Source organism: Aquarana catesbeiana, linkage group LG10 (genome assembly GCF_042186555.1).
Source record: "Aquarana catesbeiana isolate 2022-GZ linkage group LG10, ASM4218655v1, whole genome shotgun sequence".
Taxonomy (NCBI): domain Eukaryota; kingdom Metazoa; phylum Chordata; class Amphibia; order Anura; family Ranidae; genus Aquarana; species Aquarana catesbeiana.
In genome coordinates, this window is record NC_133333.1 from 181,317,745 (window position 1) to 181,339,978 (window position 22,234).

Below are 22,234 nucleotides of genomic sequence, written 5' to 3' on the forward strand. Positions count from 1 at the left end.
TGCTGCTCTTTTTAAAAGTTTGCAAAATGTATAAAACGCAAATGTTTCTTTATCAATGAACCTGAGCCTGGGATGATGCATACAACACCGAAACTAACTTCACATCGGAGACACACCCCCCCCCCCAAATCACATTAGAGCTTTGCCCTCTTCACATCAGAGGCGCCCATAACGTCAAAGTCCACCCATCACATCAAGGTCCCCCCTCTATATCCGAGACCTCCCCATCACCACAGTTTCGCACCATCACAGAGTCCGAGTCCACCAACACATCAGACCCCCTCCATCACTAGATATGGTGCCAGTGGCAGCTTACAGATTACTCTTGTGGTATGTTGGCTTTAAGCAGGCCACGTATATATATTTTACAATAGTGAATGCATGTGCCTGCAGCTTCAGAAATGTTGCTTGACTGGGCCTGCCCGTGGCCTTGGCAAGCTAGGCAGCAGCTCTATTTTTCCCTCACCTACCCCTTGGAAGCTTTTGGGAAATAGGGAGGCGGAGTTTGTAAACTGCTGGTCTATAGAAAATGTCCTGCAGACTCTGCCCCCTTGTTGCATTTGGTTACTAGGGGCGGACTGACTGGCTGTGGTGAACAGAGGCGCACCGTCTGGTTACTAAGCCTAAGGATACAGCAGATTGTAACCCACCATTTCTGATGCTGCCGTTGATGACAGTTACATTTGCTCGGTATTAATGCAGCCTATTTAATTGCCCCAAACCAGATTGTATGTGCAGTTGTGCTTTAATCTATTTACTGGTCCTGTTTTGTGTCTGTCTTCAATAAATGTCTAATGTGATCGTATCTGGTTCATTTCTTATTTTCCTTGCACACAGACTTCATTTGTAGGTGCAGGATGTCGCCAATCACCCAGGGCAGGATTCATGACCCACAAACCAAGGACCTGCTCTCGGTGACTCATTGGGTCTGTGGCAAACCTCCAGAATAAATGCATTAACTGTACCGTAGACTGATCTGATGCTGGGAAGGTTTACAAGCCTTTGTTATAAGGAGTGTTTAATCACCTTGTAAGGTTACTGTCCGTAGCCTCCCTGTGAAACTGATGACCACAAATTTCCCCGAGCAGTGCAATCTATTTTGTTTTCCTCGGAGACCTTGCTGAGCTTCAAGTTTCTGTATCATAGCAGGCAGTGCAAGTGACAATTTCTGCCATTCTCACGGTGAATTATATAGCTGTTTCCCCAGTGCTACGTTTAAGGAGGCCAGGCAAAACTGTCCCTGTATGAGTGTCTGCAAAGTGCTCTCCAAGGGGACCTGTAATGTTTATATAGCTTGAAGAAAAAAAAGCTGCAAGGACAACATAATCATGCCTTTCATAATTCAGAATGATGTTTGCTACATGTACCACCTCCTTCCACTGCAGTACCTGTGTGTTCCAGCTGCTACACAATCTTCCTTATACACTGTAAAATGCATACCCAGACTATATTTTATCAAGACCCTTCTCTATCCAAAATGGCTACCCAAGTCCACAGCAGCGGACATATACTGTCCACAGATTCTGTTGCTGTATTTTTTTTGTAACTGTTATCAGAATGAGTATATTCCCACACAGATACAATTTCTGTGACCTTTTGCGGGCAGCAGATGGACCGCAAAGTGCAACTTTAGGAATCTGGAAAAATCTTTTAGTGATCTACCGTTGCCACAGAACACATGGTTCACAATAGCTTCATTTGTCAATGGAATGCAGAAGATTGTTTTTGTTTTATAATTTCCTTATTTTACATGTGCTTTTTTGTGCAATCTTCTGGGTGTAAACCCTTACAACACACTTTTTGCTACAGGTAAGCCTATAATAAGGCTTACCTGTAGCTACCCTGGATATCTCCCCTGTGTTTGCATGTGCCAACGTCATCGGCACATGCGCACTGAAGCAATGGCATAAACATGCCTTTAGCTAAGTGAGTGTGCCATTACCGGCGGCTCCCGCACGCATTCGTGGGAGTGATGCCTTTGCCGCTCCGGCCAATCACAGCGCTGGAGCCCCCGCGATACCCGGAAGTGACTCCGGGAGCGGTGTTGGCCGTCGGTGCGGTTTACAAGGGCGGCTGCAGGGGCTTCGATTTCAGGTAAGTAATTCATAATGAGCTAGTATGCTATGCATACTAGCTCATTATGCCTTTGTCTTGCAGCTTTTTTTTTTTCCTGGTGTTTACAATCACTTTAAAGTAGAGCTGCACGATTAATCGTGAAGAATCATTATCGCAATTTTTCCACCGTTGCGATCTTGTAAAAAGTATTTCCCGATTCTTTCTATGCAGAAAATTCTCTCCGCTCTGCTAAAGCTGACAGCCCTCAGAAGAAAGGGGAAAAAAAACCTGGGCAGTCTGCCAAGAATCACAACATTCTTTAGCAGTGAAACTTAAGTAGAAACATTGTAACAATTTGTCCATTACTTTGGTGTGAAAATGAGGGAAGTTTAACCACTTAAACACTAAACCTTTTTCTGACATTTGTTGGTTTCAAGTTAAAATCTTTTTTTTTTTTTTTTTGCTAGAAAATTACTTTGAACCCCCAAACATTATATATATTTTTTTTAGTAGAGACCCTAGAGAATAAAATGGTGATTGTTGCAATATTTTATGCCACACTGTATTTGCGCAGCAGTCGTTCAAATACAATTTTTGGGGAAAAAATTACACTTTAATGAATTAAAAAAAAAAAAAAAAAAACCTAACCAGTAAAGTTAGCCCAATATTTTTTTTTGTATAATGTAAAAGATTCTACACCCTGAGAATCGAGATCTTTTTATTCTAAGCAAAAAAAAAAAAATCATGACTCTCATTTTGGCCAGAATCGCGCAGCTCTACTTTAAAGTAGATCTAAGGCCTCAATTATTACTTTTTTAAATGATTGTAGTGGCTTTGTGGACTGAAACTGCTGTGCACTAAGTGAAAATATGCCATAGCTTCTTTGTAAAGAGGCAGGATTGTACAGATCTGCATGTCTAGCTGTAATACAGACAGAGCCCCGTTTTGCTTGATTTATGCCAAGTTTTTGTAGTACAATGATGCAGTGTCAGAAGGTGCCAGGTAGCGCTGTGTTCTCAGCGTGCTTTCTCTGAATACAATTTTTTTCTGCCTTCTGTACCATCTCATTTGCAGTACATGTAGCTTTTTATTAATCATGTTTCTGGAAGGAGAATGTTTAAATCCTTTCCTCGATTTCCAGGTGGTCTTCAGGTAATGGCAGCACTTGAGCCTTATCGTTGATGTTCACAGCAGGGCTGGCTGAGATGGAATATGTCTTATGTTTTGTAATCTACCTTGTGTTTCTGCTAGTCTGATGTATTCCTAGTCAGTCACGCCACAGTCTAGGTGGTTTCGATTGTATCTGTCCTTTCCCCAGGGTGTCTGAATAGAAGGTGCAGTGCAAATTAGTGTTTCACTGGAAAATGTCCCAGAATATTGCTGTGGCCATCGATTCAGCCCAACAGTTCTACCCGCTGTCTGTTTTTGACGGAGGGCTCTTGCTCACCCTATTTACTTGCGCATCCTGCTTGATAAAACATCTGGGGCTGAAGAGGGAGGGAGAGATCTTGACGTGCAGCCTGATCTGTATCTGGAACATTTTATACAGAGACGTTGTACAGATGGGAAGAGAGCTTTGCTGAAATCCCAAAGCCAGGCGTTTTTTTGGATGGTTGCCTGCCCAAAACAGCAGAGCTTAACACCAGGCTTGTTTCAGGGAAGGCTAAATTGATTTACTTGTAATTTCATAGATATGGCACATTGAGTTCAGTGACCAGATCTGTGACACTTACAACGCCCTGAAGTCACTGTTTTCCTCTCTCTTCCAGAACAGCAGGAAAATTATAGGTGTTGGGACATTATTTTTTGCTGCGTTTAGATGAAGCCGTATTGCTGTACCAATTATAGATCTTACTGGGATTTCTTAAAATATACACTGTGTTCTTGGGAAGGAAGATGGGGCAAAGGTTGCTGTTATTGTCTAAATATATACAGTGTGAGGCATACTTTCATATGTGAAAAATGGCAAAACATTTGGTTTCTGCTGGCCTTTAAATGAAGCCTTTACTAGATATTTGTGTGGCACAAGATAGGAGCAGGCTGTAAATTAAAGGTAAACGTTCCTTTATATGCCCTATTTGCTTGCCTGTTGTCTAGGGCTGCAGAAGGGCTAGTAAACTCCGTCCCATGCTCTTCTTTTTTTTTTTTTTTTGTTATTTCCATCTACCAGACTGATAGGTTTTTCTCCATTGAAGTACATGTAAACCCTAACTGGATGGCATTGATGTTCATGCTATGTAATACAGAAGTGTAAAGCTGGCGGTTTAGTGTGAGTAGAGGAATCAAGTGATTTCTCCAGTTCATTCCTCAAGCTGAATGTGCAAACATGTGAATGGTCAGTAACACTAAGGCCATATGCACACTGGACATTTTTACAGCTGCTGTTTTTGGCTTCAGGCATTTTTTTCTACATCCAGTAAACTCCCCAGCATGTTATCCTAACTCTGATAAAAGCTTAAACGCTGAAAAACTTGGCTACCCAGCGTTTTTGAGTCGTACATTTTTGTGGGAGTATAGTTTTGCTAAAAAAAAGCTGCAAAACTCATTCTACAGCTAACACTACTGGCAGTTTTATAATGTCCAGTGTGCATGAAACCTGATTTTTTTTTTTTTTTTTTGATATCATGCTGTAGAGTATAAGATTTCCTATCATTTGAGCCCAGTCTTGTCACAAAGAGTTAATCCAGCTCTGAGCAATCCTCTTTTATTGTTCAGTGAGATACAACTTGACAAACAGAGAAAACTTTGTCAGAGCCTCCCCCTTGCTGTGAGTGACAGGTGATTTACATCTCGTGCACTAGTCTAATGCCGGCCATACATGGTTCGAATTTCGTAAGAATTTTATTTTGAAAATCGTATGAAAGAATTTTCGTATGAATTTCACACCATTAGTGGGCTACAACAACGGCCGATTTTTTTTCGTGCGGCAATCAAATTTGAGGAATCGGACATGTTGGAAATTTTTAGAAAAACGAACGATTTTCTAATCGAAGATGGGAGAATCGTGCGAGAAATATAATAAGAAAAGAAAATTTACAGAGAGAAAAGAAGATTCCCAGCCACGAAAATTCTTTTCTGTAGCAACATGCGGTGAAATTGAAGGCTTGGTCGGCCGACTTTTGAAAATCAATGGTGGCATCATTGGATCACAAAAAAAACTAACATTCTGATTTTGAAAAAAAAATTTGTTCGAAATTCGACCGTGTATGGCCTGCTTTAGACATGCATTATTTTTTAATTCCCTCCCACGCCTTTCTTCAGCAGCTCTGCAAGGATTGGCTGTTCCACACCTCACCATGATTTGGCATGCTGAAGTCATGTGGTTACTTTCCTGTCTCACTGGATGTTAGAGATCATAGCAGAAGTTCGGTGTTAGAAATACACAGGAGAAAATGCATATTGACAAGGAGTGTAGAGGTGGGCGGGGAGTCTACTGACATCACGACTCCACCCACCGAGCTCCAGACAACAGACCCACCCACAGAATCTGCAGTTTTTCGGGTCTCTTAACAGACAGAGGGGAGACATTTGACAGGTAAAGATACATGCAGGAGGCATGTATATCCTTATAGATAACCCCTATGGCAGTAGTTTAGAAAGGATGACATTGAGAGGTATTAAAGTGGATGTAAACCCAAAGAGAACACATGACATTGCCAGCCAAGTATGAAGCCACCTTTTTGTTCAGCTATCTTTAGGCTGCATTCACACTACAGCATTTTGAACTGCGGGCAGATTTGCTGCGTATTTGCCAGCGATTTGACAGCGCCCATGTGTGAATGACAAATCGCGGGACTCGCATTTGAGATGCCATTCATTTGAGTGACACCTCAAATAGCGGTGTGGGTCTGCCGTGCACTAATTCACGCTGCAGTCCGCATTGCGGGAAGCACGTTGCCCAAAAAAGGAGCTACTTTGGGGCGACATGCTTCCCGCGATGCGAATTGCTGCGTGAATTATTGCGCGACAGTCGCGGAAGACCCGCACCGCGATTTGAGGTGTCCTTTAAATGAATGGCATCTCAAATGCGAGTCCCATGATTTGTCATTCACATGGGTGCTGTCAAATTGCGGCAAATCTGCCTGCGATTCAAAACGCGTTAGTGTGAATGCAGCCTTTGTCTGCACCACTTTTTATGCTGAAATTCTGGTACGTGTGTGTGTTTGCGCATGTGTGGCTTTGTGTTTGGCTTATCACTGATACAGAGTTGAGGCCCGTACACACGATCAGAAAATCATACGAAAGATACCGCTTTCAAAGCGATCGTTAAATAATCTGATCGTTGGTACAGAGCTTCCGAGAGCCAAACACACCAGTTCTTTCGTTATTATCCGATTGGACAAACAAACATTTTTATCGTACTATACCAGATTGTACAATTTTTGTTTAATCAGTACAGTTGTCTCTACAACACATTACAACATTTTCAAATTTTTATTCTGTTGTACGAGAATTTTTTTGTGACTTTAGTAACCTCTTCATTTAGTAACCTCTTCATTTTCGATGTGAGACTAGAATGCAAAAAAAAAAAAAAAAAAAAAAGACGATCATTTGTCCAATCTCATTGTGTGTACTGGGCATTACAATGTCAGTCTGATTACTTGGGCTGAGAAGACTGAGCCCCGGTTCACACTGCCTCAGGCGACCTGGACACGACAGGGGCGACTTGCAAAACGACTTCTATATAGAAGTCTATGCAAGTCGCCTCAAGTCGCCCCCAAAGTAGTACTTTTCTAAGTCGGTTCCATTGTACTGAACTACTTGTCAGGCGGCTAAGTCGCCTGACAAGTCGTCCTAGTGTGAACCAACCCTTAAGGATGCTTCCGCTTTCCTGCAGCAGACTGATCATTACTTTCTAGGCTAAATCACATTTATTTTATTTTTTTAATTTTATTTCAGTTACTTATATAGCGCCGTCAATTTACGCAGCACTTTACATATACATTGTACATTCACATCAGTCCCTACCCTCAAGGAGCTTACAATCTAAGGTCCTTAACTCACATTCACACATACTAGGGACAATTTAGACAGGACCCAATTAACCTACCAGCATGTCTTTGGAGTGTGGGAGGAAACCAGAGTACCTGGAGGAAACCCATGCAGGCACAGGGAGAACATGCAAACTCCAGGCAGGTAGTGTCGTGGTTGGGATTCGAACCAGCAACCTTTCTTACTGCTAGGCGAGAGTGCTACCCACTACACCACCAGAGCTCAAGGACAGCTCTTTATTGATCAAATGAAGCTTTAAAGAATAAAATAAAAATTGTGCTTTTGCTGCATATTATGACTTGTCAGATATGTATTCATTCAGACTTGTTAAATTACTGTAAGATCCACTTTGATTAAACCGTACCTAGACTGCCTGTCCCCCTGGCAATTTGCCACCTCCCCGTGGCCAGCTAGGAAGAGATCGCTCCAGAGTTTTTTTTTTTTTTTCTGCCAGTTAAAGGTGTTCAGTGAGTGCCAGGACCCAGTGCAATACTTGTCTGCCAGTTCTACATACATGGTATATTTGACCCCCTCTGTTGCTCTGTTGCAGAGAAGAGGATCAGACCCGCTTGCAGGAACAATGGCCAAACAAGCTGGTTAACAAGTGACCGACTGCCTAAGGCCCATGTTATGGTCTCCTGGGGGACCTCAAATGGTTCAATGATTACAAGCATAATTGGTAAAAATCAAACCTTTTGTACCAAACCTGAGGTTATCTAAATTCTGTAGGCCACTCCCGGTAAAGGAAGTTCCCTCACCTTTTCATCAGCACACCATCATACCTGTGCCTATACCTACATGCTTACTGGTAAATTCTGTACTCGTACTGATCTTGTCATGGAAGTGAAAATTCAATTTCATTCAGTTTACAAAAAAAGATCTTGGAAGTTTTGTAAATAAAGAAGCCGTACTGATATTGGAGGCATTGTTGAAGAAGAAGGTTGGAGGAGATCATCTCCTCCTCTGTATTTTGCCTGCATAGTGTTTTTGTTTGCTGGCAGGAGAGTTGATACATTGCAGGGCACACAGCACAGATGACAGCGGTTAACAATTTTATCTCCCCTATGAGGACAATAGGAAGGGAAATCGGGCTCAGGCACCATTCGCTGTTCAGGCTCTGTTAGCTGACATTGTGGAAGAACAAAGTGTTCAGGGTCTGCTGGAGATATGAATCTGTGAAAGCAATAAAGGATTAATTCACACAGCATTTCCTCTAGGATCACGGAGGTTTAATCCTAATAAGGTGCTTAATACTAGATTCTGTGTCTGCTTAATGATTGTGCTCTTTTCCCCATCACAGGCCCTGCAGCTCCTCTCTGCGGCTCTGCTGGGGCCGCTCCAGCTTGTGGGGTGTTAGGAAATATAAATAGATGTATTGTTCAGGATGTCACTCTGTCTGATCCGTTCATCTTCAAAACATGCCAGGGCTAGAAGGGGAGGGGGGATTGAAATCTGATCAGATTGAGGTGCTCTGTGATTCGATAGATACAATGTTTTTTGTCAGCTTGTTGCTGATTGGTTATTGCGTCATACCTATATTGGATGTTTGGTGTGAAGAGGGAGGGGGGGAAATAAAAGCCAAGCTTCCCATGAAAGATAAGGGAGGTCTGTGTGTCTGTTTAGCTTCATTAACTTTCAACAGGAAGGCAGGAGAGGAAGCTGTGTTTTTGTATTCGAATCGAAAATATCATTGCAAATGTTTGCGTTACAATTTGTAGTCAGGAAAAGACTGTCCTTGGCTGCCAATTGACATTTTGCTTAGTTTACATTGCAGTCAAAGCCATATCACCTTGAAACAGGCCATTCTCCAAGAGCTGTTAGGGTTTTGATTGCTTGCATTTGACCTGGAAGGCACTTGCTTCTCTTGTCATTGTACTTATTGTCAAAGAATGGTCCTGGACAACGAGAACTGTTTTTTTTTCTCTCTGCTGCAACGCACAGTGGCAATGAGATCTTTGATAGTGTCTGTTTTCTGTTTAGGGAGTAACTTTTTTTTTTTCTCTCTTATATATAATCTTTATTTTACTCCTTTTTTCAATTTTTACACAACAAATACACATAATGTAATAATTATATTATTTTACATACAACACATACATTTATCCAATTTATATCTCAAAATATTCTATCATTAGTTATACTAAACCACATTAACACATCATTCAACCACATACTACATTCTCACACAGAAAGAGAGAGAAGAAAGAAAAGAAAAAAAAAGGGGGGGGGGGGGCACAAGATTACTGTACATGTCATTTGATAAATTTGCTGAGGTTCTAAACTCCTCCTCCCATTTTTGCCATGATTCCTGGATTTGATCCCTCAGTCCCACTTCCATCCTCATCGTCATGGAGTAACTGTTTTTTTTTTATAATCTGTTTCTTTGTTTTCTGTTTGACTATTTCTCAGCAGAATAATGGACCTTTTGATGCCTGAAAAAATATGCGTGCATGATGTCAATAAGCAATAAATAATGTAAAGTAGATTGGCAGTATACTTGATTTGTAACAGTGGGCCTCTTGCATACAGTGCTTTCAAGTGACTACTCCTATCCTAAAAAATAAAAGAAGCTCCATACATAAGACTTCTTTTTTTTTTACAGTTGCCTCTCGGGAGGACAGAGTCCAAACTTTGGTCTCTTGCAGAGCTATGGCCTCCAGTAAGATCTATAGCATCTGAAACTTAGAATTGTATCTAATGCCTGTGCCTCCTGTTGTGCTTTTTGTCCAGCCCTGGCTCCTATATTACTACAGAACTCAGAGGTGTAGGAGCCGGCAGTGGAATCTCAGAACACAGCAGTATCTTAAGCCTTTTGCTGTAGATAAAGATGGAACCTTCCACCCAGGTGGCTGAGAGGCAGCATGAAGAGTTGTCTTCTGCCGAGGGCTTTGTTGTCAATTTTTTTGGATAGCGACAGTCCCTTTAGGGAAAGTGTTGTCCATAATAACTGTTTTCCCACTACCATTTTATTGCATTTCTGCTTTCATTACTGGATTTTATCAGGGTGTCTGAAGGAATATGTGTCTTAAGCATTGTGGAAGAATAAAAGGCAAAGTCTGGTTGTCGAGGGCATTTAAGATGATTTTTGTCAGCTTGTGGTTTTTTTTTTTTTTTTTTTTTTTTTTTACGAAAAACAGCTTTTTCTTGAGCGGTTTATAGGAAGCGCGATCAAAAATCTTTTCCAGTATGGGAGGGCAATCAATATACCCCCCGCTGCGTTTTTGCATGCTTTGTGCCCCCTCAGTAGGATAGAATGGTGCAGCATTTTGTGCGTTGAATTGGGCTACATTCGCACAAGCGACTAATGCCAGTGCGAATGACAGTGGCCAGGTAAATACCTTATACAGCCCACTTCCTGTTTCTTGTCTGGAAAAAAGTCTAGGCTTATGACATCATCCACAGCTCTCTCACTCTCCTGAGAGTTTGCAAGGGAGGGAGGGGAGATGAGTCATAAGAGGGCTAATGAAAGCTGCAGAACTGGTGGTGTGCCTCTGTGTAAACCCAGAAAGGTGAACAGGCAGCAGCCTCAGCTGCCCACAGTTAAATAGATTGCAGCCAGACTCAGTGGAGGGAGATTTCTGCAGCATATTTGGCAAGTACGGAATCACATTATATATAAAATGATATGCAAAGTGGTTGGAGGGAAGCTTCAGAACGACAAAGATGTTTTTATTACAAATTATGTGAGCAGACTGCAGTTCCTCTTTAACGTAGAGAGTAAAAAGCATTTTCTCTGTTCAGTCAAGGCTATTGATACATGTGTAAAGTGAGATAATGTAGCACCTATAACCTTCTGTAATAATGTGTTGATATAAGTTAAGGGCTTGTTTACAAGGTATTTATTGCTTTATTTCCTCTTATGTTTGTGCAGAGCTTTCTGAAGCGCTGGGGTTGTTGGAGTGGTCCAATTTTTCCTGGAATTGCGTGATAAATTCAGAAGACTGAAGCCCAGGCTCACGGTCTACCTTTCACGGAGGCCCAGCCGTGAGAGGACAGAAGAAGGCACGTGGCGAATCATGACGGCCGACAAAGAAAAAGACAAAGACAAGGATCGAGACCGGGATCGGGAGAGAGAGAAAAGAGATAAAACACGTGACGGCGAGAATTCTCGCCCACGACGGAGCTGCACTCTGGAAGGAGGGGCCAAAAACTACGCTGAGAGTGACCACAGTGAGGACGAGGACAATGAAAATGGCGGCACAACAGCAGAGGAGGCTTCCAAAAAGAATAAGAAAAAGCTGCCAAAGAAAAAGTCCCGCTATGAAAGGGCCACCAATGGGGAAATAACGTCTTTCATCACTGAAGATGACGTGGTGTATAAGCCAGGAGGTAAGATGCTTGCAATCTGCACTCTGGGGATGGTAGCAATAAAGTTGTTTGTTGTATGTGTTATAATGAAAATACTACCTTCAGGAATACGAAGGCATTAGTGAGTCACTACGGAACATAATTGCACAGCTTGTAATGACAGCTCTTTATTGGATTTCTAAACCGTGCTTTATGGAAATGTTTACAAATTGCCAAGCGTGCTAGCGAAAAAGGGGGGAAAAAAAATATTTACAGGTTTTTATTTTTTTTGCTAAATTGCAAAGAAAACTCACAGGCTTGTATCATATCAAGATGGAGAAATTGACAAGGAACGCTGGAAAACTGTTCAGCCCTATCTAAGAAGCAGGTTTAGGTAGCTGGTGGATCTTCTGCCAGCTTAAAGTAGATGTAAAGTTTTTACATTTTTTTTTTATTTTTTTGTGCTAAAGCACTGTTTACCATACATTTTGCCAGTTAAAATATAAAAAATAGGTTTTCACTTTTCTTCATCCTTTATAAAGTCTAAGTGCTGCTGATCTTCTAAGGCCTATTTGTGACCACTTCATGTCTACTTGTACTCTAGCAACTCCTGCACATAATTTCTCAGGACGCATTTCCTGATGGTGACAGCAGTGGAACAGGCCCATGTAGTGGGTGTCAGTCTCCACTGAGTGAGCCTATGACCAGGTGACAACTATAGAGAACAGCTAGGGGACAGATGCATGTAGATTGTTGCAATTCCTATAATAGGAAGTGCCTAAACCACAATCTTCATGGTAGGATTGTCAGGTATTAGTTCAATAAAAGCTGTATATTTTAAAATAATTAAAATGCTTCGTTTTTTTTTTTTTTTTTTTTGCGCTACCTGGCTCCTGGGATTTGTCTGGCTTTCCTGTAGATTACATGAGCCAGCGTATCTAGTATAGTTTCCAGCAGGCATGTCCATAAAGCCAGGGAACATGAAATTCCATTGGTAACAATAAAAAGGGACCCCAAAAAAGCACCAGCTGCTTATTTTGTTGGATCCTTACCTTGATCCTGGTCTTGGTTTTTTCCTACCAAATTGAAAACTCTGCATAATATATGTGTCTGGCTGGTTAGATATAATCTGATGGGATTTTCATTTAGGTAGGCTCTCACAATACACGATTGGTAAATTTTTGTATAGCACAATGAATAATATCTTTGTGTTTGACCAGCTTTATATTGCAAAAAAAGTTTATTTGGGTAAAAAGGAAACCTGTAGTGGGAGAAGCACAGAGGCCATAGCTGAACGCTCCTTTTTAAAATGCTGGTTGCTAACCTAGCATGTTGATCCTCTGGTTTCACTACTTTGGGTTTTCAACCAGAAGGATTTTGAATTGTTTTGTGTAAATATTGAACAGAGAAAGCTTAGTCGTTTTCCTAAGGAGGTCATTGGCATTCCTCTCACTACAGTTTTGCCTTAGAGCAAACTTGTTCCCGTAAGATTGTCCTGTCTGGTCACTAAGGGGCTCTCATTGGACATGAGAATGGCGGTGGGTAAGAATGGGCCTAGAATCAGAAAGTCAGGCCAGTTCAAACTTATGGTGTTATTTGCTAAACCTGGAGAGTGCAAAGTCTGTTACAACTCTGTATGGAAACCAGTCAGCTTCCAGGTTTTGTTGACAAAGGTTAATTGAACAAGCAGAAGTTAGAAGGCTAACATGCACAGTTGTACCAGATTCTGAGTACACCAGTTTTAGGAAATCTACTTTTTAGTGTTTTAGAAAGGCAGACAGGGAAGGGCTTTCTGGCTAATAAAGATAACAGCAGGTACCTCAGAGGACTTTTAGGCAAGCTATATCTGTTTTGAAATTTGCTTCACTTGGCTTTATAAGGATCCATGCACACCGAAGCTCATACATGCCGTTTTTGGGAGTTTGGGCGTTTTTTTTTTGACAGCCCATAACCTCCCCTCTATGTTATCCTATGTGTCCATGCACGTTTTTGGACGTTTATCACCAGGTGAGTTTATGGGCTGTTTTCTGAACACCATAAAATCGCTTTCAGCAGTCGTTTTTATGACCGCAAAAAAACGCCAAACACTCATTAATGCTGAGAAACGTCAATAGACCCTCAAAAATGTGGCTCACCGGTGATTTTTAACATTTTTGATCCATTAAAAAAAAAAAAAACACTAATAAATGCTATTGCAAAAATGTTAAATGTTGGCAGACTCACGGCAAAACTATTGGCGTTTTTTTAACGTCCAGTGTGTATGGAGCCTAAGAGTAGATTGAAAAAGAGATTGATCCAGGGTGCAAAAATTTGCAGTTTACAGTTAACAGTGACTGCGGCAGATCAGATGCAGCAAGTGTTGCAGCTGTCTGACTACAATAGCCAGCGGTGCAGATTCCTCATCTCCTCAGTTTAGCACGGGGGAGAAATCTGTTGATTTTTCTCTTTTCTCTTGTTCAGGTTGGGGGCTAAAGCTGGTCATACATTGTACAATTTTCTTATTTAATTTCCTTTAGATTTACCTTCAACTATGTAGTGCAAGGGGCCTGCCTGATTGCACACAAATTTAAAGTGTTTAGGCTCGGCCCCATATTATATGGCTTTGGTAATTTGTTGAAGGAAAGTTGTACAAGAAAATTGTATAATATATGGCTAGTCTAAGCAAGAGAAGTCTAAAGGGGATTGTCCAACTTTACACTCAAAGGTTTGAAATGGCTAAAAATATAAAAACCAATCAAATATGCACATGATGTTGCATTTATTTAGCTTCACTGTTTATATTCATATTTTCCCTCCCTTTATGTAAACAGAGTTTTGAAAATGTCTTAATTACCCAAAGTAAGCACAGATGTGACTGTATGTAGCAAATATGTGCTGATCTCCTATAATAAAGCATTTAATTTTTCACAACCCTGGCTTGTAAGTTCAGGATTTAACTGGAACAGAGTATTTTATGTACATATTTATTGTATGGATGTTTACATTCTTCAGTCTGTCTGGCCTTTCAGAACATATCCACAGGCTACATAAAAGTGGTCAAGGGTCATACTCCTATCCTAATAGATCTGTTTATCACTGAGGTTTATGAACACATTCTTGCAGATATCAGAGAATATGCTTCTAAAGTATAAATGTGGCTGATGTTACCATTAAGCTTTTCACACATCTGTTTTTTTTTTTCTTTGATTTTGATCTGTACCTGTAACTATGTAGTCTGCGGTCCTTTTTGTTAAAGTCAGTTAGATAAGTCATCTAATCAGACTTCCCTATAGGTAGTGTAAATATCTTCTGAACGTGCACCGTTTAGGAGATATTTACTGTACATACAGCCAGGGAGACATCACTGGCGCATGTGCTCTGAAGGAATGGCCACCCACGTTGTTCCTTCAGAGCCCTGTGCTGTAAACACAGCTCCCGAACGTATGCACCGGAGCGACGTTGCAGCATTTGCCAGTCGCAGAGCCCGAGTCCGCAAACCCGGAAACAAGGCGGGTGAAGATGGGGAGCGCCTGAAGCTCTGATATCTTGGCGCTGGAAGGGCTTTGTTTTAAGCCAAGTTTAACATACTAGCACATTATGACATTACTTTGCAGGGAACAAAAAAAAAAGTCCAGTGGTTTACAGACGCTTTTCTGTTAATTTCAATATTTTTGAGAAGGAAGATTGTTCTTCTACTACAAAGTAAACGATCAACTGATCAAATCTGAGAATATCCTAAAGGTCTCTGTGTGTGTGTGTGTATGTATATGTGTGTGTGATATATATATATATATATATATATATATATATATATATATATATATATATATATATATATATATGCAAAAAGGTCATACATTCTCTGATCCACATAGGGAAATGTTGAACTTCACTTGAAAATACATAAGATATATTGTACATGATAGGTTTGATTTTGGTTCAGTAAACCAGTTGGCCACTACCACTGTGTCAGGTCCATTTTACAGGACCCCCCCTCCTCCCCCCGATACCCCTGGACCCTAATGTCAGTCTAGGTCTTAGCAGCGTCTGGCAAAGACTTAAGTGATGAGCATTTACAGTCTCTGTAGGTTATACAATGTATGTACCTTTTTATTATGTATGTTTATCTAGGTAGACATAGGCTGGTGACAGGGTCTCTTTAATGTGGTTATCAAGTCATAACATATAGACAGAGTTAGATCCATTTTCAGGTCTTTATTTTTGAGGAGACTTTCCATAATTTTTCATCCTGTTAAACATACATAATTGGGAAAATCTACCCAGTCCGAACAAATGAAGAATAATAAAGATGAACAGGGATTCAAACCTGTCCATCCTTTACAAACCGATGTCTCCATTCAGACAAACTAGGTGGATGCAGAGATTGTCCTTCTGTGGAGCGGGGAAAGGCCACACACTGATCGAGATTCAATCGTTGTATGGCCAACTTAACCCTTCTCCATACTGTCTGAAACGACAAAAAAGATTTTGGGTAGAGTTGTTCCTAAATATGTTGTGAGTTGAAGTGAGTGTCGACTGGTTTCCACAAATATATAACCCCTATGGAGCTAAATTAATTTTGCTTAGTCCATTGTGTGAAAGCTGTGTGATTGTGTTTTTCCCCTACTCCTATTACAGTGAGCAATTCACATGCTAAAGCTTGTGAAGCAGAGTTTTAATAGTCCCCTGGTCTCATTTGGGAATATATTGCTCATAGCAACCCTGCAAATTGCATTTTACATCTAAGTTTGTGACATAGATTGTACGCTGGTGTATGCAATAAAATGTAAGCTTTATTGTCTTCATGCTGTGCTTTAGATGTGCTGTAGAATTTGAGTAAACAGGATTGAAGATGACTCCCACAATTAATGTCCACACATAAGCATTGTATACGGGAATGATTCACAATATGTAAACAAGTGCCTAATATTTCTTTCAGGCTTACTCCTAGCTAATAAAGGGTGTATTATGTCACGTAAGTTGAATTTATATCCTCCTCAGTCTGATCCTTAAAACGAAATTATGACATAATGCAACTTAGAATAATCTTTGGAAATATGTTTGTTGGTTGTAAAAGTTTAACTGCTTACAAATGGGACGTACTGAGTGGGGTGGGGGATGGTTTTCTCAGCACACATCTGAATTCCTGTTGTCAAGGGCTCATTCACATCACACATGTATGATACACAATGTACCTTGTGCTCAGTGCGTCTTAGTGCATGAAAATCAAAGCATACAGGTGACACCAGCACACCAAAACAAATTGCAAGGACAGGAAGGTGCCATTTTACTATATATGTACATTGGGTGCAGTTAAAAGCCAGTACTGCAATACACATAACTGTGCACTACTATGTATTGAGCTAATGCACATTAAAACACAAGTTTTTAACATGCCTTATTGCGTGCACAATAATACGAACAAGCCCTAAAAGCATTTTACATCAATTCAACATCCGTCCAAAAAGCATTCTCCGTAAAAGAATTAAGTAAATGCTTACCTCTCACACTGCCCACACCACTAACCGCCACTTCAATGTAGAAAAATACTGCCGTAGTGTTAGACACATCAGGGAATGCTGTCCTCTATAACACTCCATAGTTTCTCCTGACAAACACCGGAGAGCTACAGCAGACCCCCAGAACCAACCAGCACTGTTCATAAAGCTCTTTTGGAGGAATTCCTCCATTCACCTTGTTTGTGTGAAACGAAGAATCTGCTGTGAAAAAATAAATAACCATGTATAACCAGTATAGATTTAAAGGATAAGTTCACCTTTTAAAAGAAAAAAGTCATTTTTTGCATGCAGGTAAAAAAAAATGTGCATTGACTTTTTTTTCTTTTTTTTTAGGTGCCTAGAAAGCGAAAGTCGCTGGTGTCATGCAGGTCTCCTGCAGACTGTCAGTATGAGCTTTCTGCCCGTATATCGTACGGGCAGGCAGTTTCACACTGACAGGTAGAATCAATGGACTACCACAGCGATTAACTGTGTTCACTGAGAACTACAAGTCGACAGCTGCAAAGGATATTGATACTTGTAGTTCATTCATTCACAGAACTCTGTGAATGAGTGACACGCCCATGTGGGTGGAGCCTCGCACAGCTGCACTCTCTTTAACTGCTTCCGGACCGCCCACCACACATTTTACTGCGGCAGGGCGGCCTGGCTCCACAAAACAATGTACCTGTACATTGTTTCCTCTTCTAGGTCTGGGGTGTGCACGCCGCCGGCGACCTGCTACCACTGTGCCTTTGTCCTGCAGGCTCTTTTTTATTATTATTTATTTATTTTTTGGCGGAGGTGTACAACCTCTTTAAGGGGGTGCAACCACCTGGAGCTGAAGTGGTTAGAAAGTGACAGCTGATATAGGGAACTTCTCCCCGTACTGCTGTCACACAGGGGGTTTGGGCGGAACCACTGCAGGAGCAGGAATAAGTAAGGTCCCTTTCACACGGCAAGCCCGATCGGATCTGCCTGTCCATTTTTCAGGCGGATCCGAGTGGGCCATCCATTGACTCCTATGGGGAGACGGATGTCAGCGGAGATGTGTCCGCTGACATCCGTCTGCCATCCGATCTGCTGAAGACAGACGTATGGGGATACGTTTGCCATCCGTCTTATCGGATTGGACGAGATCTGATGAAAACGGACATGCTGTCCATTTTCGTCCAATCTCTCCATAGGAATCAGCGGGGCTCTGAGAGGCCCCTCCCCGCTTAGTGAGCAGAGACGGACTTGTCATCCGCCGGCTCAACGGAGAGATCTTCTGCTGAGCTGGTGGACTCCGCTGAAACAGGTCCGCCTGATATAAATGAGGCCTTACACCCTAAAAATGGTTGGAAAATGTAACCTGTTCCTAAAGGTGAATTTGCCTTTTATGGGTGAAGGTAGGAAATGGAGGAAGTATTTCTTGCATGACAATGGGATGGATGCTGTGCTACGTTCAATTGCTGCTGGTGCTTGCTATCTTCCTATATCAGAAAACGCCTGATTGGAGCAAGCAGTGCATGGAATCAGGATCACCAGTTGCTATGCATATGCTTTTTTTATGGCCAGAAGAACTCCTAACTCCTGAATTATGCCTTATGCTGTCCACTTTTTATCTACTGATAGACAAATGTTTCTGGTAAACATATGAAAGCAACTTAGTTGTTCCGAGCAGACAGAAGTGTTCTTTGTGGATAACTAAAGTGATGTAAACCGCTTTTACCAGAGAGAAAATAAATGACTGTCTTCACTATCTGTGTCATTACCTACCCTGTACTTCCCAGCATCACAGGCCTTCTCCCTGCATGAGGCCAAGCTTAATACAAATAACATATTTAGCCCACTGAGGCTAGAGTGATGCTTGCAATTTTAAGCCCTCTGTTTCTGGAGGAACATGTAAAGGTTACACATACTTAGACAGATGAGATTCTGCTCTTTCTCAAGCAGCCTCTTGGGAATTTCAGAAGTAATACTTGCTTGCCCAGCCTCTGATAGTGAGCAATTTATGCCGCCTGTGGCTGCTCTGGTACATTGTGAGCACTTGCCTGCCAATCACCGCCAATATGGAATGAATGCTGTCAGTGACTCAACAGAGATTGCTACTGCTGCCACCGATGCACAGCTTTTCATTTCTTAGTAATGAAAATCTTGGAGAGTACCTTATGGCATAGTGTTTACAAGGAGATGGTTATCAAGGCCTGCAGTGAAAAGCATATAAACAGGCCTTGAGAAACCATAAGCAGACAGGGGTATGTTTTGGTGAGCCAAAAGGAACCAATAAGCTCTCCAGTATACCAGTTCAAATCACAGTAGTGCAGCCTTTAAACACAAGTTATCTGCATGCCTTCATTTAGGTGGGAAATATCATTTCTTAATAGCCCTAAGCCAGCTGTGCATCCAGAACCACTGGTTTACAGCATAGTAGTGTAAATGTACAATTGGACACTGGTGCATAAAGAAATGGATTTGTCCTAAAACAAAAAAAATCCTTTATTTTTCAGGATTTGTAATAAGAGTAAAGCTGGATACACCCTATATGTACAATTTTTGCTTTCGATTTTTTTTTTCCTTTAGATTTACCAAAAATCATATAATATGAGGTCAAACTTAAACACTTTCAGTCTGTATACATCAGGTAGGCCCTTGCACTACATAGTGGAAGGTAAATCTAAATGAAATCGAACAACAAAAGTTGAATAGTGTGTATCCAGCTTAAGACATGCAAGTACCTTCCTGTTTGAGTGCTCTGTTTTGGTTCAGTGAAAGGCTTTTTTTTTTCACTTAGTGATTGTAAAGTCTCATTTTTTTTTCTTATACTTACCTGCCCTGTGCAGTTAGTTTTGCACAGAGCAGCCCGGATCCTCCTCTTCTCAGGTCTCTCTTCGGCTCTCCTGACCCCTTATCCTAACTAATGCCCCCACAGCAAGCAGCTTGCTATGGGGGTATCCAAGCCGAGCTGCAGCTCTATGTGTCCATTTAGACATGGAACTGCGGCCAAGCCCTGCCCCCTTTAGCTCCTCATTGGCTGATTGACTTTGACCGGAGCCAATGGCGGCAAGCTGCTCTTTCAGCCAATGAGGAGGGGTTGTCTCGGGCAACTGAGACTATCCTACAACATCGCTGGATAGAAAGGGGGCTCAGGTAAGTATTAGGGGGCTCAGGTAAGTATTAGGGGGCTAAGGGGGGCTGCTGCACACAGAAGGCTTTTTATGTTAATGCATAGAATGCATTAGAATAAAAAAAAAACCTTCTGGCTTTACTGTCCCTTTAAAGTGATTGTAAAGGATTATTTTTTATTTTTTTTAAATAACAAACATATCATACTTACCTCCGCTGTGCAACTCATTTTCCACAGTGTGGCCCCGAGCATCGTCTTCTGGGGTCCCCTGGCGGCTCCTCTCCGCATCAGATAACCCCCTAGCAGAAGTGCTGTCTCGGGGGGGTTACCTTGCGGGTGTGCTCCCGAGTCCAGCATTTGCGTCCACAGACATGAATGCCAGACTCTGCCCCGGCGCCCACGTCATTGGATTCGATTAACAGCAGCGGGAGCCAATGGCTGCGCTGCATCAATCTATTTAATCAAGAGCCGGGACCCTGTGGAGAGAGGGACAGCATGTCCCCGCCAAGGAGGTGAAGGGGCTCGGGTAAGTAAAACGGGAAGTGGGGGCGGGCTAGGGGGCCGGTGACTGTCAGGTGTTTTTTCACCTTAGGATGCATTAAGGTGAAAAAACACGGGTTTACAGCCCCTTTAAGCCCAGTACACACAATCAGAATATTGCACAAAATACCGCTTTCTAAGTGATCGTACGATAATCTGATTGTTGGTACATACCTTTCGTCCTAAATTTTCCAAAGGGACAAATCTGAAAATTTTTCTCATACAATACCAGATTGTATACGATTTTTTTTTTGTTTAGTAAAGTTTTCATCTAAAAATGCAAAACAAAATGACCCTGATCAAAAGTTAAAATACCATAGTTATTAATACCCTTTAACATCAATGACAGCTTGAAGTCTTTTGTGGTATTTGTGGATGAGGCTCTTGATCTTCTCAGATGGTAAAGCTGCCCATTCCTCTTGGCAAAAAGCCTCCAGTTCCTGTAAATTCTTGGGCTGTCTTGCATGAACTGCACGTTTTGAGATCTCCCCAGAGTGGCTCAGTGATATTGAGGTCAGTAGACTGAGATGACCACTCCAGAACCTTCACTTTATTCTGCTGTAGCCAATGACAGGTCGACTTGGTCTTGTGTTTTGGATCATTGTCATGTTGGAATGTCCAAGTACGTCCCATGCGCAGCTTCCTGGCTGATGAATGCAAATGTTCCTCCAGTATTTTTTGATAACATACAGCATTCATCTTGTCATCATTTTTTACCAAATTCCCTGTGCCTTTGTAGCTCACACATCCCCAGAACATCAGCGATCCACCTCCATGTTTCTCAGTAGGAATGGTGTACCTTTCATTATAGGCCTTGTTGACTCCTCTCCAAATGTAGCGTTTATGGTTGTGGCCAAAAAGCTCAATTTTGCTCTCATCACTCCAAATGACTTTGTGCCAGAAGGTTTGAGGCATGTCTCTGTGCTGTTTGGCATATTATAAGCAGGATACTTTGTGGCATTTGCGTAGTAATGGCTTTATTCTGGCGACTCGACCATGCAGCCCATCTTTCTTCAAGTGCCTCCTTATTGTACATCTTGAAACAGCCACACCACATGTTTTCAGGGAGTCCTGTATTTAACCTGAAGTTATTTGTGGGTTTTTCTTTGCATCCCGAGCAATTTTCCTGGCATTTGTGGCTGAAATTTTAGTTGGTCTACCTGACTGTGGTTTGGTTTCAACAGAACCCCTCATTTTCCACTTTTTGATTAGAGTTTGAACACTGCTGATTGGCGTTCTCAATTCCTTGGATATCTTCAGTGCAGCACTGAATGAAAGATGCAAGGGTCTGTTAGGAATCCAGAAACTCATTGACCTTTTATACACACAAGCAACCAGATCACAGGTGAGGGTGGTTACCTTTAAAAGCCATTCAAACCCCTTTGTGTCAATGTTGGGCCAAAAGCACAAGGGTAAACTTTTGATCAGGGTCATTTGGGTAGTTTCTGTTGTCATTATGATTTTAAAACGAGTAAACACAGTTGATTGATAATAAATGGCTTCAGCCAAACACTAACCATGAGTGAAAAAAGTTTTTGTGTTCATATTCTCTGAAAAATGGCCAAGCAATCATACATTCTGCCAGGGTATGTAAACTTATGAGCACAACTGTATATTTGTACCCTGGATATGAAGTCTACACGCTTCTGTTAAAATATCTGGTTTCTGTGATGTAATAAAATGAGACAAAGCTAAATCATTTCAGAACATTTTCCACCTTTAATGTGACCTATAAACTGTACAACTCATTTGAAAAACAAACTGAAAGCTTTTA

The 22,234-nt window shown here is 41.5% G+C and overlaps 1 protein-coding gene across 8 annotated transcripts in view; it reads left to right on the forward strand.

Moving 5' to 3' along the window:
* Positions 1-22,234, forward strand: part of RERE (arginine-glutamic acid dipeptide repeats) — a 498,077-nt gene that overhangs the window by 228,130 nt on the left and 247,713 nt on the right. For all 8 annotated transcript variants that reach the window (XM_073603026.1, XM_073603030.1, XM_073603029.1 and 5 more), the window contains exon 2: positions 10,919-11,376. In XM_073603026.1, the coding sequence (XP_073459127.1) occupies positions 11,064-11,376 (313 nt within the window). In that variant the 5' untranslated portion in view covers positions 10,919-11,063. The remainder of the gene's footprint in view (positions 1-10,918; positions 11,377-22,234) is intronic.